Source organism: Stomoxys calcitrans, chromosome 5, assembly GCF_963082655.1.
Source record: "Stomoxys calcitrans chromosome 5, idStoCalc2.1, whole genome shotgun sequence".
NCBI classification, from domain to species: Eukaryota; Metazoa; Arthropoda; class Insecta; order Diptera; family Muscidae; genus Stomoxys; species Stomoxys calcitrans.
In genome coordinates, this window is record NC_081556.1 from 125,902,775 (window position 1) to 125,922,878 (window position 20,104).

General features: G+C 41.2%; 1 protein-coding gene across 1 annotated transcript in view; it reads right to left on the reverse strand.

The window, feature by feature from the left end:
- The window catches only part of LOC106091196 (uncharacterized), a 43,870-nt gene that overhangs the window by 13,846 nt on the left and 9,920 nt on the right, over positions 1-20,104 (reverse strand). The window contains exons 2-7 of the mRNA XM_059369159.1: positions 4,836-4,971; positions 4,519-4,760; positions 4,212-4,366; positions 3,968-4,135; positions 3,659-3,888; positions 3,163-3,578 (exon numbers count right to left, since the gene is read on the reverse strand). Of these exons, the coding sequence (XP_059225142.1) occupies positions 3,163-3,578; positions 3,659-3,888; positions 3,968-4,135; positions 4,212-4,366; positions 4,519-4,760; positions 4,836-4,971 (1,347 nt within the window). The remainder of the gene's footprint in view (positions 1-3,162; positions 3,579-3,658; positions 3,889-3,967; positions 4,136-4,211; positions 4,367-4,518; positions 4,761-4,835; positions 4,972-20,104) is intronic.

The window sequence follows — 20,104 nt, forward strand, 5'->3', positions numbered from 1 at the left end:
TTGTAATATAGTTGCCATATAAACTGACCTCCCGATTTGACATTTTGAGCCTCTAGAGGGCGTAATTATTATCTGATATCCAAATTTGCCCACTTCGAACGGCAAAATTGTCCGAACGAGGACTCACGTGCCCGCCCCTCCTTCAAAAACCTCCATAGTTAAATAGCTGTTGTTGTTGTAGCAGTGTGTTGTGTACTATCTATCGTCTGCTTGATTCTGTCGAATGTCCATATCCAGGAACTCTGCGACTAAGATGGGGTGCGTCCAGAGCGATCTGGATCAGAGTCGAGTGGGTCTGGCTGGGAGTTAAACATGTGACGTGTGGTCCCAGTTCACATTCGGTACACACATCTCGCACGTTGGCATCAATCTTTGCTCTGTAGGAGTTGAGGCGGCAGCATCTGCCGGATCATAATTAAGCCAGAACTACTCTGGTTTGCAGTGGAAGATCAATTTCTTCAAGTGCAAAGGAAGGCGGTCGTTCTCCAATTACCACATTTACACGGTAGCTATTCACCGAGTCTGCTACCGTGTCTGAATGAATGTTGTCTAGACCCGCTTGATATGCCGCTTATAGGAATTAGAGCTTCTCTCTTGTAGCGCTGAACCTCACGCTCTAGATCATGTAGATCTACCTTAAGGCTTCTGGGTGGTGGATACCTATCCACAAGATGATGATTTGGATGGTCCCTGCGATAACAGCCCAAAAGGTATTGCTCAGACAGCATGTAGTTATGGCTTTGCACGGGTAGGATTTTTATCTCCTGATAAAGGTGGTCTACATGACAACTGAGGAGACTGCCCGTCGCAGGTAGGAGGTGGGCATTCTGACAGATCTGAATATTATTCCACTACGTGTCACAAAGTTGACGAGACCACACTGGCGCTGCATAACTTACCACAGACCGGCCAATTGCTTTGTACGTGATCAACAAGGTTTCTTTGTCTGCACCCCAAGTGCTGTCGGAAAGTGACTTGAGTACCTTGTTTCTACTTTTGACTTTATCGCAAATTGCTGTGGCATGTGGGGAGAATGTATAAGAGCTGTCAAATGTGACGCCCAGTATTTTGGGGACACTTGATGGTCGGAATCATTTCTCCATTTGTATCTGTAGTGAACAATGTGGCTGAAGATTTGGTGGCAGATATCTTCAGATTTTTTGCAGCGAAATATGAGGGAAGTTCGTTGAGGTAGACGTTCAACCTATCGCAGATGTCATCAATGGGTGGGGGCCTGATCCCATAATCGAACAATCGTCCGCATATGATACTATCTTTATGCCGTATGGAGGGGGGGGGGGGGGTTGTGTAATGGAGAATAGCTAGATATTAACAATGCCGAAGATGTCACCCCGCCTTGGGGAACTTCCTGTTTCACTCAACGTCTTTCAATTTCTTATCCCTAAATTCCCCAAATGATTGGCGTCCATATAGATAATTCGCAACCCAGCGTTTCAGGCTTGGCTGGAGGGACGTGTTGACAATGTCCTATAATAGTTTGACATGGTTGACCATGTCCATGACCTTCCATAGGTCCAGTGCCACGAGAACCGTCCTATCCCGTGGCCTGGGCCGATTAAAGCCATGACAAATATGTGCGGTGACGGCAGGCAAATCAGTTGTTGTGCTTGGCGAACTAAAATTCTCCAACGAGGCTCGGGAGGGGTAGTCCCCCAAGAGTCTTGGCTATTGGTGAGAAGGGAAATCGATCAGTACGACTCCCTCTTACTCGGGTCCTTTCCATGCTTTAGTAGCGGGATCACTCTGCCCATCTTCCAAACATCGAGTAATATGAGACTGTTCAAAGACAGATTGGGTCCTCGACTTCAGGATGATCCAGGTTCTTCATCAGTGTAGAGATTTTATCGGGGCCCAACGCCTTGGATGATTTTGCGCCACGGTTGGCATTCGTAACTTCGTTCACGGTAAATTGTGATGGCTATCCTTCGGCTCGGAGACCACGGATACGATATATGCCTTTACTTCTAGCCCTGTCACTCTCAGGATGCACAACAAATTGATAGTTGAACACCTGGCGCCTCTCTTCGTATCAGTCACAGTTACGTCGCCAAAAATGCCTGAGGTCCCATGGCAGCCGGTTGTACGTACCGGATTGACCCGATGGAGTTCTTCATCGGCAAGTTAAAAAGTAGTTCCATCGGGTATATAGTATGTAATGCAATTGAAAGATATTCGGGAATACATAACAAATTTAACATCTCGCCTTGTCATATCGAGCATCATAGGCATTTAGTATTTGTGCAAGAGCTGGTGCCGACCGACCGACCTCTCACTGAGACTCTCTGCTCGATACCGCTGATTGTCCGCGACTTCCATTGCAGCTTTTCCGTATGGAGCATTCCACTATCCGCAACCTGTGGACGCACCCGATAGCTCGCAGCTAAGCTTCTCGTGACAGCAATGAACACCACACAGATCGGACCTTTATGTTCCAGCCTGTGTGGTGCTCACAACTATCCGGTGCCACCAAATGTCTGGAAAGCCATGCGATGAAAATATATTCAAATCCCTTACACCTACCCCAAAAGTTAAAGTTGAGAGGTACATCTTATTGTGAACCGATTTTGATGGACTTCAGCAGAGGTTTTCATATGGGTTATAGAACAATCCGTATCAAATTTCGAGCAAATCTGCTTAAAGTTGTAATAATTACATATTGTCAAAATTTCGTAACAATCGGTTAATAAATGACGATATTATTGCAATATTAGTCCGAACATATGAATGGGAGCTATATCCAAAAAGCAGGACAAAAAAGGTGCCTGTGCAAAATTTCAAGATGATTGGATGAACAGACGATTGGATAAACAAACAGACAGACAGACTAGCTCTATCGAATCCAAAGGTGATTTTCAGTCTAACTCTCTGTTTTAAGGCCTAACTCTTTTCCTTCTGGGTGTTACAAACATATGCACTTACCCTGTACCACTAAAGTGGCATAGGGTATAACCAAAAATTTCATAGAAATCAAATTTCGGGAAATTTTTCTTTAAAATCAAATTCAGACGAAATTTTCTATGAAACTACAACTTTGTAGGAATTTTCAATAAAATATCTAAAATATCATAACATATCGTTTATATTTCACATATTTCTTTCCCCCTCGAATTTAATTTGTAAAGGCTATGATGTACAACTTACCCTTAAATAATCGCAGCCTTGTTTTCTTCTAAATGCAAATGGAGCCTCTTCTTCGCTCTCTGAGCCGATTTTGTGCGCTAAATCTTCTTCCTCGGTTTCGATGGTGGATTCATTTGGCGCAGGCGATGAACTTTGACGATGCAGGTGATGATGCAAATGATGCGGCAGGTGGTGTGGCAAAGTTGCTGTACCTACCGGTACACCAAGACCACCAACACCACCGGCGACACCCGCAGCACCCAAGGCAGCTCCTGTGGTTGCCGATGTTGGTATAACACCAATATTGGCTAAATACTGTTGTTGCTGCTGCAAATGCTGCTGCTGGTGATGCAATTGTTGCTGTTTATCACGGGGTACTTTGTGTTTGCGCTTCTTATACTGGCGCTTCTCTTTGCGGCTGCCTGCATTTAAACCATCTGTGATTGGAGAATTATATGAATTAGTATTGTTGCAAAAAGGTAGGTGGCCGGCCACGTATCTTATGGTTTTTACTTACCCATGGCTACATTTGCGGAATTCAGGTACGGCGATGTTGATGAATATATATGACCGCCTGGCGTTGTCACACTGCCAGCAGATCCCGGTGTTAATAATCCCGTAGAGCCCATAACATTGTTCAAACCGGCTGCAGACGAAGCCACACTTGGTACCACAGCTGTTGGAGTGGCTCCTGAAGATGACGAATGATGCGAGTATTGGTTAGCATACAGGGGTGCGAAGGCGGGTCTGTAATCAAACACAAAAAGAGAGACAACATCGAAGGTAAATTTTGCAATTACTTGTTGATTCCCACGAGTACACCAACCTTGAATTCTTAAGCGTAGCACTGAGCTCTGAAAGTAAAGCGCCATTAAAATCTCTGAGTTGGACACGTTTCTCAAAGATCTCTATGGACAAATGCAGTTGTTCGCGTTTAGTTTTCTCACGCCTCTTCACCATCTCCAGTACGGTAGTGGCTCTCTGCAAATCACGCCTGGAAAAAAATAGAAGATATTGCGTGTTTTTATTTCCACTATAAAATGATTTGTAGCTGCAATATAGATACGTACCTCAACTTGAGCATCTTCTCATAGGAAGTCTCATCATTCTTACGATTCTTTCGCGTTTGCATTTTTTCAGTGCGCCGGCGGAAAGCTAAGTACGGATTATTTGATGAGGCTCCCGGCCGATTCTCTGTCTTCACGGCAAGAATCAAAGGATGTTGCTGTATTTTTTGAATTGAAGCCGAAAACACAATTAAAACATGAATGACATTCGAACCAAACCAAAAAAAAGTGATTTAGAAAGAGATTGTTGAAATGAATAAGGGCAATTGTGATTTGAGTAAAAGAAGAGTTTATTCGAATTTGTCTTTACCATTTTCAGGCGCTTATTCAGCCAGTAGTCGTATACGGCTATGCTGACCTCATCGTCCTGTTTGAGCAGCGCTTTCGCCTCGTTCAATGTAACCACTGTCTGGCCTGAGCTCTTCTCAAGACGATCCATCATTTGTTCAAATTTGAATGGCGTTAAGTCTAAACGCTTTCGTTGTTGTGTTATCCACATTTCATCTTCGCTATCCATATCATATTCGGGTACATCTTGTTCCAAACCAAGTGCTGTAGCATGAAAGAAATAAAAGAAAATTTAGACAACTCTTACAATCAAGATATGCAATAAATAAGAAAACTTACGTTGCATGTGAATCAACTGCCGAGGCATACGGTAATTGGGGGGATAATTTCTGTCGTAGAAATCTTGATCGGTGGTATAGACTTCTGGCGTCGGAATAATAAGTCCTGTACATATTGCTCGTTGTAAATGATGTTCCTGAAAGATTAAAAAATAATTGCAATTAGCATCTTCTTAAACCAAATTGCTACTCTTTCATTTCTCTGCGTAAACACCACCCCCTTGAGGATTTTGTAGACAGAAAAGGGTAATCCTTCTCCATTTGCATCTCCGATCATTGAGCTCGTCTCGAAAGAGAAACAAACAAAAATTGTTAAATTTAATGATCTCGCCCTAACAGGCAAAAAACTTGAAAAATTTGGAAGAGCCCGGCCAGGATGGGAACCTGGGCACACGGAGCAACAGCGAGAGCCATTGCCGTTGTCTTAGCGTTCGTCAATACAATCAATACAACTTCCAACAGATGAACAAAATCATGTGTAGTACGGAAGAAGTGTAATTTGTCACAGAAAGAATGTCTGTCATTACACAAAAATACATGCATTAGGAAAAGTACAGCTAATAGACAGGGTTGTCGAGTGTGGTTAATGTGGTAATTGTATAATAGATGCGTTTTCGCTTTTAATACGATTCAAATACAACATACCAACGCATGGCCCTTAAAGATATCACACCTAATATGTTCGAAAAGTCTTATAACCAAAGACGAAACGCGTCCCATAGTGGTTGGTGTCTTGCTATCTTTGGCTTTCCTTTAGTTCTCCATTTCACGTCAAGTCATTTCAAGTCTAGTTGTTGTGCGCTCCAAATACGTCATATCACCAGTGACTTTTGACATTTCAAGGTTTGTTGTCAGGGTTATCAGGTTTTATCCAAACAGAGCCTCGTGGATATCTGGGTGCCTATGCGTTTAATAGATGACTTCAACCCAATCCTTACCGCATTCGAAGTTCCTATGTTGCAAAGGATATTCTCTCAATCTTTACTGTTCACCCTATCCGTAGTTCGTCCGCATGAAAGAACAAGCCTGGCTCCTCTTGATCTCATAATAAATTGCGTAAGGTCAGGACTTACAAATCATGTAAATCTGAAATTTTCACCATCTGTGACGACACATGGCAAGTTCAGCACTTCTAAAGTGATCGGGAATTCGACCACAAGCCTACTGAGCGATCGGAAGCACGGGATCTTAATACCTCAAGTGAAGGGCATCCGCGTGGTGAGAACAAGTCAAAGGCAAAGAAAATCTATCATCGGCAACCCCTTCCCGATAACAGTCTGCAAGCAAGGCAAGTAACAAGAACTTATACTACTAAATTTGCCATGGACATTACATTAAGGAACAGGGGGATACTTCTCTCATATCAATTAGTGCAGTCCGATTAGAGATAAGGAGCCTCCTCCTCTGAGTGCCGCAAAGCGGCATCATTTGGTAGTGATATCTCCGGCACTGTTTAACCTCAACCTATCCTTCATTCACTATAAGGAACAAATACGCGTGAGATGAATACCGAGCTGGCACTGTAATGGTCGATGAAGAAATGATTCCGACCATCAAGTGTCCCAAAATACTTGGCGTCACATTTAACAGCTCTTATACATTCTCCCCACATGCTACAGCAATTTGCCATAAAGTCAAAAGTAAAAACAAGGTCCACAAGTCACTTGCCGGCAGCACTTGGGGTGCTGACGGAGAAACCTTGTTGACCACTTAAAAGCATTTGGCCGGTTTGTGGTAAGTTATGCAGCGCCAGTGAGGTATCGTATAAACAGATTTATCAGAATACCGCCCTTCGAACTGCGACGGACTGTCTCCTCAGTTCTCATGTGGACCACCTTCATCAGAAGACAAAGATCCTACCCGTGCGAAGACATAACTACATGCTGTCTAAGCAACACCTCTAGGGCGGTTATCGCAGAGACAATCCAAATCACTATCTTGTGGATAGGTATCCACCGCCCAGAACTCTAAAGGTAGTTCTACATGATTTAGAGCGGGACAACAACCACTAGGTAGACAATTTTTAACATGGCAGGATACCTCGTAAGAAAGTATTAGTAAAGGGTAACCACCACTGAAATTTTTTCTGATGTTCAAGCCGGGGTTTGAGCCTAGGCGTTTGGCGTCATAGGCGGACATGATAACCTCTGCGCCACGGTAGCCACCGAAGAAAAAAGAACAGTTATCAATTATTTCAAGATCGAAATTACTGAATCTCTAAGGCCATATGGGAAGGACGCAATTAATCACCGAGTATAAATATCTTTTTGCAATATGCTTGACAAAATGGTAGCAGAGATAGAAAAGGAACTTATTCCTTTTGTAGTCGGCACAAACCACTCGTAATTAAAGAAGTTCGATCTTCCAAAACAAAGATGTTTAATGTTATGCATTTTTTTCAATGTATTTTGTGCTGAAAAGAGTTATGAATGAAGTTCGTATTTTAAAGATTCTACCTACCTACCTATGTTTTATAGTTCAGTTGTCAAACTTTTGAATTCAAGAAAGAACACAAAAATTTTTTCAAAAAAGGAAAGAACAAAAGAATCAAAACAAAAACTGAAAAGAAACTCAACAAACAAACAATCAAATATGGATACATTCAACCAATTCGTGGAGTCCGAATTTGGAGCAACCGAGGAACATGGAATTCGTGCAAATAACAACATTGACGGTAAGTTTTGCAAAAATGAATTTCATCACAAAAAAATTTTTATATTAAAACATTATTTTGCTTTTTATTACAAAAACATTTCAGATTCTTGTTCTGCGAATGAGGCCCATCAAGAACGGCACGGAAGAGAGTCGTCAAAACGTTTTCCTGACCATCCCGCGGCAAGAATAGAAACAAGAAACGAAAATCAAAGAAAGGCAACGAGGAATGTCCTAAATGAAGTCTTTGATTGTGATTGCGGGGAGAATGGGAACAATAGTGGATTGGGAGGAACTAGTTGCGTAGAGGGTAAGTATTGCAAAATGTGTTCATTTCAATTTTGTTTGAATATGTATCTCGTTTGTAAAAAAAATAAAGAAAATTTTGTTAATTTAAAATAAAATGTCATTCTAGAATATTTGGGAAACGAGGCTTCTGAGGTACAGGAACATAATGCAGTTGGGGGTCAGTTTTGTAATATAGCAGGGAAATTTGGCAATCCGAAAAGGGATTTCAGAGATTGGCAGCAGAGTTTGAACAATTTTCAATTAGATGGCTATAGAACTGCCGATGCCTTAGTGAACGCCTCTAATAACATTGACTTGGAATTTAGCTCCGGATTCGATACGGATGAAGAACCAGGGGTTATTAGTTTTAGACAATCTCAATATTGGAAGCACATAGTAAGTTCGCGAAGAAGGTTGTATAACCACTATAAAGAGATACAAAGAATCCGCATCGCATATGAGGCATACGAGGATAATGATTTCAAGGGACTGAAACTAGAAAATGTTGATCAGCAAAGCAACAATGTTGAGCGTGATGGTTCCTTCATGAATTCCGAGTCTGAATATGAATCGGCTATTGATATCTCTGAAGATAATGCTAACGATTCTTGCTCCCAATTCGAGACATTTCGAACATGTGAACGAACCACCAGCAATGCAGATGATGATTGCTTGGAATTGGTGTACAATTCGCATTTTCCTAATGATCTGCTGAAATTAGAGAGCCGAACATACAACCAACACTTGGAAGTCCAAAGCAACAGTGTTGGAAATGATAATTCCTCCATGGAATTATCAGAGTCGGAATACGAATCGACAATCGACTTTCCGGAAGATTATGTCAATAATTGTTGCTGCCAATCCGAGACCTATAGGATAGGTGACCAAACCACCAAAACGTATGATGATGAGTTGCTATTGGATAACAATGGAGATGTCCCAATGAAATCAATATATCAAATTACTTCATATGAAGATTTAGACAATTGTTCTATCTTTGAATATAAAAATTATGCGCTGGAAGATTTTTACAGTGATCTTTTGGAATTAGAGAGTTTTAGACAAAGATGGTACCAGCACATCAATGAACAAAGCAATAGCATTGGATATGATGATTCTTCCGAGGAATACGAATCCGAAACCGAACTAGCAAACGACATAAATACAAATGGTGCTAATAATTGTTGTTCCCAGTTCGAGACATATCGCAAATGTGATATGTCTCGAACATTAGCTTATGATGAAGATGTTCCAATGTTACCGGAATCGGAATTCGGAAATATTTCATGTGAGAATATGGAAAATCTGTCCCTCTTTCAAATCGAAAATTATTCGCCAGAAGATTTTCGCACTGATCTTTTAGAATTCGAAAACTCTGGGCGGCAAAGATTGTACCGATACTTTGAAGACAAAACAAGTTTCTCTGGACAAGATGATTCAGAACCAGAGACAGATTTTCCAGAAAATTTAGCTAGCTGCTCTCAATTTGAAACATTTCGAAAATATGACCAAACCAGTACTAGTTATGATGCCATCGTATCAGCATCTATGAATGCTTCCAATATTGATCACAAAATGCATTATTATAGCGATGTCACAGACAATGGTGATGATACCATGCAATCGGAATCAGATTCCAACAATGATAGCCGTCTTGAATGTGATTATGATGGCGATATTGAAGAAAGTGATGATGAAGACAACTTCTGAATTGTGCGTAGAAAAACTATAGGAAGGATCTAATGTAGAAAGTTTTTGCAATTTTGACTTTTGGGACTTTTGGCAATAGGATTACAAACTTGCGAGGAATTGAGGTATGGGTAGGGGTAATAGAAATGTTTCTTCATATCACTCGGAAGTTAAGAGGCCGATTTTAGAAATCTTGGCCCCAGCCAGAATCAAGTTAGGAAGCTTGGTAAGAGAAATGAATAATTAGAAATACTTAGCCGAGGTATAGCCTGAGCAGCGGGAGTAATGGTCTTTTTAGTGAACTTGAATCTGAGACAGAGCACAGTAAATAACAAAAGAAAGTTGGCGACTGTTGAATCTTAAATTGAATAAGCATCCCGTGAGTGGCATGACAAGGGGAGATCCATTCTTCGTAACGGTAGTCGAAGTTGCAAATGTCATCTGCAGATCCAAGTTGTTCTAGGCTCTGGGCCACTACCATATCCCCTCCTCTATACTGATGCTGAAGAATCTGAATGAACCGGGTGTCGAGTATCGGACAAAGGTCCTCAGCTCGTCTTTGACTTTTAGAGTTCCCGATGGCTGGAAAATAATGCTACTGAAGCCTGGAAAACTCAAAGATTCAATCCAATTTCCAAACTCTCAGCAGCAGCTAAGTAGCTTGAAGAATTGTTCCTCCCAATCACCGTTGAGGGATTTCATTCGCAGAGCATGAGCCAACACCAATTATTTGCGGTCCATACCTGCGCCTATTAATCGCTGTCTCAATCAGGTAAGGCCATGTGATAACCGGTTCCTCGTGGCTCTGAACCCATCGAAGACCTCCCTCCCTCCGGGCCTAAAACGTTCAATCACGAATTATTTATGTGGTCGTATGTGAACTTTAGAGATACAAATTTTAAGCCCCTTAAAGTGATACAAGGAAGTTCCCAAAGGGGGGTAATATCTCTGGCACCGTTCAAACTCCTATTCCGCCCCTACAAACGAATGGATGAAAACACTGTAGAAAGAAGATTGTAGCTACGCAAGGAGAGACCAACGAAAAGATCAAATTATTAATACATTTTATATTTAACAAACTAGAGTACAACATTATTATTTCAATTTATTTATGTTATCCACACACCAACAACACAAATAAAACCACTAATTAAGCAATGAAATTATCCTGAGTTTAATTTTGTAATCATATTTATGTAAATTTACCCCTCAATTCACATAGCCGTGCTAGCCTCGTACGTCCGTCTGCTTATGGTAATCAAGCTACGTTCTCTGAAGACAAAGCTTTTGAATTGAAGCTTGTTACAGATTAGTATTCAACAGGTTAAGTTCGAAGATGGCCCAATGGTCCATATTGGACTATAAATTAATTTATCATATATATCGAAATTCAATCATTACCTTTATTTTTTTATATCCACCCAAGTAATACCCAAAATATGGAATAACGGTCGTTTGGTTCTCATTTTTAAGCCACATCTTCTGATGACAGGCAAATTTAACGTTGTCCTTATTCAGGAAACTCTCTGTGCGGAGGAATTTTTAGTGGACTAAGAATTCCTATTCAAGGTTACGGGGAATGGGAGACACAGATCCTGTATTCTTGCAAAGATCAGTCTAAACCTTTTTGAGGCTGGCTTCGCTAGATATGAGACACGATTCAGAATTGCCGCCTTCAAGAGCCTCAGTGCACATCTCCAGATATGGGGAAGTTCGAATATCAACGAAAGTGGTGAACTGCTTATCGAATAAAGGTTTTATAAGTTGCAATCTGGCGATTTGTAATGAAGGAAATGAACCAACCTTTATAACCAGAAACAGGTACTACAAATTACCTTTGAATCAGAGAATATTAGCGGAAAAATATGTTACTTGGATGACCACAGCTTCTCTGATCATGGTCACATTAGTTTCAGTCCAGAAAAAAATACTGCAGATGTGGTCTCTGGGCTAAATAGGAGAAAGGCGGATTGGAATAAAATTCGCACAAATGTCCCTTCTAGACCTGAAACGGAAGGGGAAACTGCGGAGGACATAGACATAATGGTCAAGCGGATCATCACGGCCCAGAATGACTTGCTTATGTGAACATGTCCTAGAGCCAAACCAAGGGGCAAACAGCGAAGGTCTATAAGGGCTAGCTGAAAAAGGCGCAGAAAACATTCTGGCTGGAATTCTGTAGCTCCGTGGTGGATACATCTGAGGCCTCTATGCTACGGAAATTAGTGAGGAAACACTACAACTGCTCGCTGATACAAATTTCCCGGGAATTTCTGCAACGCATATGCATGCGTCGAAGGCTGGTGGGGAAATTGTATCTGAGCCACGACCTAATTATTTATTTATTCATCACCGGTCAAATTACAAGATGGGCTAGTTAGACAGGCTCCTTGGATATACTCTGATTCTTGGGGTTGCAAGTACTGAGACCGATTTGAGGGGTGTCCATCGTCACTACGAGAAGATCAGGTGAGAGCTACCGGGAGCGCAGTCGCGTTATCGAGTAGAGAGTCTCAATGAGAGTCCGGCCGGCACTGGCTCTTATTTAAATACTGAGTGCCTATGATACTCGATATGACAAAGCGAGTTACTGGCGCCTTTAAATAACCAATGGCCATATGGTTCCGGTGGCGGTCGGTCCTATGGACTGGAACGAGTTTGTCCGCATATGGAGCTTGACGAAGATCGCCTTCTCCACATACAAATTTGGTTACAACAACGACAACAACAACACTGCTTGTATCACCATTTCATATAGTCCTGTAAGATGCAGAAACAAAAGGTCATTTTTATCCCAAAAGCAGGCAAATCTTAACATACAAAGGCGAAAGATTTGAGAAACATTAATCAATAACTTACTTAACCAGGCACTCCTGGGATCCGTAGATCTATAAAAATTGGTTATAGAAGAACACCTCAAGAGAGTGTACTGTTTCCTCTACTTTGGAATATAGCCGTTCACAATATATTATTGTCTCTGGAAGAAGGCGACAACGAAGTGGGCTACCGAAAGTGGTAAAGGTGTTAATCCGTCTATGATGGAAAATGTTCTTTTCACCAGGAGGTACAAATTACCCGCAATGGCACCTGTCACCTTGTGAGCAGAGAACGTTCCATTAACGGAAAACGCAAAATACCTGTGCTAGACAGGAAATTGAACTTCAGGAATTAGTATTGTAATAAATGAAGGAATAACTAAATTAAACATTTTGAAAAGGGCAGGAAAGGCAACCCTTGCCCTATACACTTGCAAGGAAGCCATTAAGAAATGATGAGGGTTTAAGCCGCGTGTCATACACTAGATGGAGTGCTTGTTTGTGCATCACAACAATAACACCTGATGGCCTGAACATTGCAGCTAGACAAGTTCCTGGGACCACTGCTGTGAGGCTAAGGGAGCTTTATCTTTGGTCATGCGGCCGCTACGGACAATGTATTATCCTTAACACAATGCCCGATGTTCCAGCCAGTGTGGATTAAACATTGCCTGAGCCCTTATTTGATAGAAAGTAAAGTGCCAATATTCCTGATATAACCGATTGCAACTACAATATCAACTGAAAGCTACCAGGCGCACGCACTGGTTGCGAATAGTGAAATGTAGCTGCAACTGCTGTCACGGACAACCAGCGGCATCGAGTGGAGAGTCTCAGTGAGAGGCCGGGCGGCACCTCCTATGATGCTCGATATGACAGCAAGGCGAGTATTTGGCACCTTCAAAATAACCAATGGCCATAATGTTCCCAGTCACGGACAACCAGCGGCATCGAGTTTAGAGTTTCAGTGAGAGGCCGGGCGGTACCTCCTATGATGCTCGATACAACAACAAGAAGGCGAATATTTGGCACTTTTAAATAACCAATGGCCATAATGTTCCCAGTCACGGACAACCAGCGGCATCGAGTGGAGAGTCTTAGTAAGAGGCCGGGCGGCACCTTCTATGATGCTCGATATAACAACAGGCCAAGTATTTGCAACCTTTAAATAACCAATGGCCACAAAGTTCCCACGGTGGTCGGCCCTATAGACCGGGACGATCTTGCTCACCTTTAAGAACTTGACGAAGATCGCTGCCACCACATGCAAATATGTGATTACTACAACAATATACATGGTTATAGAAGCTACATACACTTCTATACGGATGGTTCTAGACAAGACTACCCGGTGAGCTTTGGGGTGTTCTCTATCAGAACTAAGTCTAGTCATATCGAGAAGGTTACCCGACCACTGCAGTGTGTATCAAGCGGAGATACTTGCAATTAAAGAAGTGATGGTGAGCTAAGTATTCAGAATCAAGCCCGAAGACAACGAATGATGGTTGGTCACAAGTGCGGGTAGTGAACTCTTAAATATATTGTGGCCCAATCTAGACTTGAAGAGATTTACTGCTTTGCCGTCACTGGTCAGTCATTGTATCCTTTATGGCAGGACACTTGTTCATCGGTAAACATGCTGCTAGACTAAACGTCGCAAGTAACCATTTCTGCAGAAGCTGTGAGGACGTCACATTTTCTGTGCGTGTACCGCACTGGCAGAAAGAAATTCAACTTTAGGTTCCCATTTATTTGACAACTTATCTGAAATCGCAGGCATTTTATGCCGATCAGAATGGACAAAATCGTCAAATGCGTCTAATGGCAGACTGCCTAACACATAGCCAGGCAAAATGGCCGTGCCATGGACAACCATATTCCTGCTTGGTTTGAGTTTACCTTACTACCGGAGGATCATCAACACGGATTCTGTGAGATGCACAGCACAACAACAGCACTCACCGTGATCTATATGGGAAGATACCCCTTCAAAGAACCATCCTCATGACCCTTGACCTATCAAAGGCATTGGATACGGTCAATCATGCCACATTTTTTTTTTAATGACGTCATCGAGTTCAATCTTCCGAACTCGAGGAAAAAGTGATTTGCGAACTACTTGTGCGGTCGATCCAATGTAGAGTTCAGAAACGAGAGGTACAATCCAAAGGTCCAGAACGGTGTTCTCTGCCCTGTTCCGTTTAGTCTCTATCGTTTGAAGCGCAATCTAGGTCGGGCAAGGAAATTTTGATTTCCAAGATTTGGCGGAAGTTCAGGGGTATTAAGCTGAAAATCTCGCTCATTGGCCAAACTGTTCTTCTACTGGACGAGTGAGTTCACTATAGTTCCTAAGGTAATGGTCGATAGACAAATAATTCCGACAGTAAAGGGGCCAAGAGTTCTAGGGATCATCATCGACTCGACAACCTCTTATCGATGCAAGCCAGGATTCACTGAATATTAGTGAATCCTGGATGCAAGCAAGGCAAGAAGAAAATCAGTTATCATATGGAAAGGGCCCAATAAATCACCGAATATTAATATCAGCTTCTCTGCAATATGCTTCATTGTAGGAAAGATAGAAAGGAAAGTAATTGCTTTTGTAGTCGGCACAAACCACTCGTAATTAAAGAAGTTCGATCTTCCAAAACAAAGATGTTTAATGTTATGCATTTTTTTCAATGTATTTTGTGTTGAAAAGAGTTATGAATGAAGTTCGTATTTTAAAGATTCTACCTACCTACCTATGTTTTATAGTTCAGTTGTCAAACTTTTGAATTCAAGAAAGAACACAAAAATTTTTTCAAAAAAGGAAAGAACAAAAGAATCAAAACAAAAACTGAAAAGAAACTCAACAAACAAACAATCAAATATGGATACATTCAACCAATTCGTGGAGTCCGAATTTGGAGCAACCGAGGAACATGGAATTCGTGCAAATGACAACATTGACGGTAAGTTTTGCAAAAATGAATTTCATCACAAAAAAAATGTTTATATTAAAACATTATTTTGCTTTTTATTACAAAAACATTTCAGATTCTTGTTCTGCGAATGAGGCCCATCAAGAACGGCACGGAAGAGAGTCGTCAAAACGTTTTCCTGACCATCCCGCGGCAAAAATAGAAAAAAAGAAACGAAAATCAAAGAAAGGCAACGAGGAATGTCATAAATGAAGTCTTTGATTGTGATTGCGGGGCGAATGGGGACAATGGTGGATTGGGCGGAACTAGTTGCGTTGAGGGTAAGTATTGCAAAATGTGTTCATTTCAATTTTGTTTAAATATGTATCTCGTTTGTAAAAAAAATAAAGAAAATTTTGTTAATTTAAAATAAAATGTCATTCTAGAATATTTGGGAAACGAGGCTTCTGAGGTACAGGAACATAATGCAGTTGGGGGTCAGTTTTGTAATATAGCAGGGAAATTTGGCAATCCGAAAAGGGATTTCAGAGATTGGCAGCAGAGTTTGAACAATTTTCAATTAGAAGGCTATAGAACTGCCGATGCCTTAGTGGACGCCTCTAATAACATTGACTTGGAATTTAGCTCCGGATTCGATACGGATGAAGAACCAGGGGTTATTAGTTTTAGACAATCTCAATATTGGAAGCACATAGTAAGTTCGCGAAGAAGGTTGTATAACCACTATAAAGAGATACAAAGAATCCGCATCGCATATGAGGCATACGAGGATAATGATTTCAAGGGACTGAAACTAGAAAATGTTGATCAGCAAAGCAACAATGTTGAGCGTGATGGTTCCTTCATGAATTCCGAACACGATTCCGAGTCTGAATATGAATCGGCTATTGATATCTCTGAAGATAATGCTAACGATTCTTGCTCCCAATTCGAGACATTTCGAACATGTGAACGAACCACCAGCAATGCAGATGATGATTGCTTGGAATTGGTGTACAATTCGCATTTTCCTAATGATCTGCTGGAATTAGAGAGCCGAACATACAACCAACATTTGGAAGTCCAAAGCAACAGTGTTGGACATGATAATTCCTCCATGGAATTATCAGAGTCGGAATACGAATCGACAATCGACTTTCCGGAAGATTATGTCAATAATTGTTGCTGCCAATCCGAGACCTATAGGATAGGTGACCAAACCACCAAAACGTATGATGATGAGTCGCAATTGGATAACAATGGAGATGTCCCAATGAAATCAATATATCAAATTACTTCATATGAGGATTTAGACAATTGTTCTATCTTTGAATATAAAAATTATGCGCTGGAAGATTTTTACAGTGATCTTTTGGAATTAGAGAGTTTTAGACAAAGATGGTACCAGCACATCAATGAACAAAGCAATAGCATTGGATATGATGATTCTTCCGAGGAATACGAATCCGAAACCGAACTAGCAAACGACATAACTACAAATGGTGTTAATAATTGTTGTTCCCAGTTCGAGACATATCGCAAATGTGATATGTCTCGAACATTAGCTTATGATGAAGATGTTCCAATGTTACCGGAATCGGAATTCGGAAATATTTCATGTGAGAATATGGAAAATCTGTCCCTCTTTCAAATCGAAAACTATTCGCCAGAAGATTTTCGCACTGATCTTTTAGAATTCGAAAACTCTGGGCGGCAAAGATTGTACCGATACTTTGAAGACAAAACAAGTTTCTCTGGACAAGATGATTCAGAACCAGAGACAGATTTTCCGGAAAATTTAGCTAGCTGCTCTCAATTTGAAACATTTCGAAAATATGACCAAACCAGTACTAGTTATGATGCCATCGTATCAGCATCTATGAATGCTTCCAATATTGACCACAAAATTCATTATTATAGCGATGTCACAGACAATGATAGCCGTCTTGAATGTGATTATGATGGCGATATTGAAGAAAGTGATGATGAAGACAACTTCTGAATTGTGCGTAGAAAAACTATAGGAAGGATCTAATGTAGAAAGTTTTTGCAATTTTGACTTTTGGGACCTTTGGCAATAGGATTACAAACTTGCGAGGAATCGAAGTATGGGTAGGGGTAATAGAAATGTTTCTTCATATCACTCGGAAGTTAAGAGGCCGATTTTAGAAATCTTGGCCCCAGCCAGAATCAAGTTAGGAAGCTTGGTAAGAGAAATGAATAATTAGAAATACTTAGCCGAGGTATAGCCTGAGCAGGGGGAGTAATGGTCTTTTTAGTGAACTTGAATCTGAGACAGAGCACAGTAAATAGCAAAAGAAAGTTGGCGACTGTTGAATCTTAAATTTAATAAGCATCTCGTGAGTGGCATGACAAGGGGAGATCCATTCTTCGTATCCAAGTTGTTCAAGGCTCTGGGTCACTACCGAATCCTCTCCTCTACACTGATGCTGAAGAATCTGAATGAACCGGGAGTCAAGTACTGGACAAAGGTCCTAAGCCTGTCGTTGGTTTTAGATTTCCCGATGGCTGGAAAATGGGCAGAGTAATAACGCTACTGAAGCCCGAAAGACTCGAAGACTCAGACCGATTGCCATACGCTCAGCAGTAGCCCAGAAACATGAAGGACTACTCCTCCCGAGTTGATCAATTTCCAATCGAAGAACATCAGCCACTACGACATCTTTGCACACCATTCCTGCGTTAAGCATTGATTGCCTCACTCATATCAGGCCATGGCTCTGGCCCAAACGAAGACCTCTCTCCCTCCATCCGGGCCTAAATCGTTGGATCACGAATTAATTTTGTGGCCGCCAGTCATATATGAACTATAGAGAGAATAATTTGATAGTCCGTAAAGAGATACAAGAAAGTGTTCCAAGGCAAGGTTATATCTCTGGCATGTTCAAACCCCACCTATTCTCTATTTCGCCATGTACAGACGAATGGATGAAAGCACTATTGAAAGAAGATTGTAACTACGCAAGGTGCGACCAACGAAAGTACTAAATTATTATTTAATTTTATACTTAACAAAGTAGAGTCTTATACTTAACGAACTAGAGTACAATATTATCATTTCAATTTAATTGTTATTCAAAAACCAACAACGCTAATAAAACTACTAATTAAACAACAAATTTATCCTGAGTTTAATTTTGTTAATCAATTTTATATACATTCGCCCTTCATTGTCGTAAAATTCGAAGCCGTTCTAGTCCCGTTGAAGAATTTTCATTCGCAAAGCATCAGCCACCACGAAATATTTGCACACCATTCCTGCGCATATTAAGAGTGGTCCCAATCTGTTCAGGCCATGTGACAGTCGTGACCTCTTGGCTCTGGACCTATGGAAGTCTTTCGATACGGTCAGTTGTTCCTCCCTCCATCCGGGCATAAAACGTTGGGTTGCGAATTGTTTGTGTGGTCGCCAGTCGTATGGGAAATTTAGAGATAAGAATTTGAAGTCACGTAGGCTGAGACAAGGAGTTCCCCAAGGCGGGGTAATACCTTAGCACAGTTCATCCTCTATTTATCCTATATATTTTTATTATTAAAAAAAATATTTCTTCTATTTGTGGACCATAAAAAGTGGATTTTCCAGTAGTCGGCATTTGAGTACGGAGAAGAAAATGATTCTTCTGCGCCCTTGAGAAATCGAATGGCAAATCGGACTATTATTATTATTTAAATATTGTCCGATATAGCCTATCTCCGAAATTACCCCGCCTATGGACGAAATCATAATATGTACTATCTTGGAGGACTCCGTGGCACACAAGTTACTTGTCCGCCTATGAATCTCAATCTCCGAGTTCGAATCCTAGAGGAGAAATCCGAAAAATGTCACTTAACTGATATAATCACGCTGCACCCTCTTAAAATTAAATGTAAGCTGAAAATTGGTTCAAATTATCTTTTTAGCCAGTGTGGGGTTTAGTTCGATTAAGAATTTGGAACAGTGAGTTGAGTTCAGAAACGTGAGATACAATTCAATCCAATCCCATGACAGCCGGTTGTGCGTAAACGATTGACCCGATGCTGCGAAGCACTCACCATGGAAGTATCGATAGAACAGCGTCACATAACCCACATTACGACGATGCTCAAGAGAAACAATAGTGTTGAATACCCTAGCGTCGCCAATCAACACCAGCGCTCTGCTCTGAACGCGGTCCAGAAGTTTCAAGGATGATTTGGAAGATCCAGCCCATACATGTGTATTATATTCCTTCCATCTTCGGCCCGATGTAGGTTGTAATTCTTGTACCGTTTAAAAGTCTTAAAACTTGAAAGCTTCTTTCGACACTTCAAATACATCCAACGGAGATCACATTGCTTCTTCATGCTTAGAACATCAAGATAGATATAGACGTCGATAGATATAGACGATTGCAATGAGTCAGCGAATCGTTTGTGTGACAACAAACAACAGGGCGTCTTGCGTGCATTAAAATCTGTTCGGTTCATTCGTCCCCACTTGGAAATGCCTTTTTACGTGTAGGTTGGGTGTGTGGTAACAAAGATCGTCATAAGACTATGAAGGGATCAAGTACATAAAAGCGCACCCCCAACTTTAGGCATACTTCTGTTCAGCTGGAGGAAGAAGATGCTGTGTGGCGGCATACTATGTGCAGCGCCACTGATTATATACCAGGGGAGTCCTTCCTTAAGGTAGTTGTCCCGCAAAAGGGATCTCCGGGCTTTGGGCACACCACTCTTCCAGGGATCCTCTGCATACAAGTATGTGTCTAAATAGGATGGGGAGACTGGAGGAGCCCTCATTGAATTCTTTGGAATAAGGGAGCCCTCATTGAATTCTTTGGAATAAGGGAATTTTATAGGCTTTTGGACGCATGCAGCGTATTTCAGACAAAGGTTTTGTATCATTGCCCCAGATTTTGTATCATTGCCCCGCAATT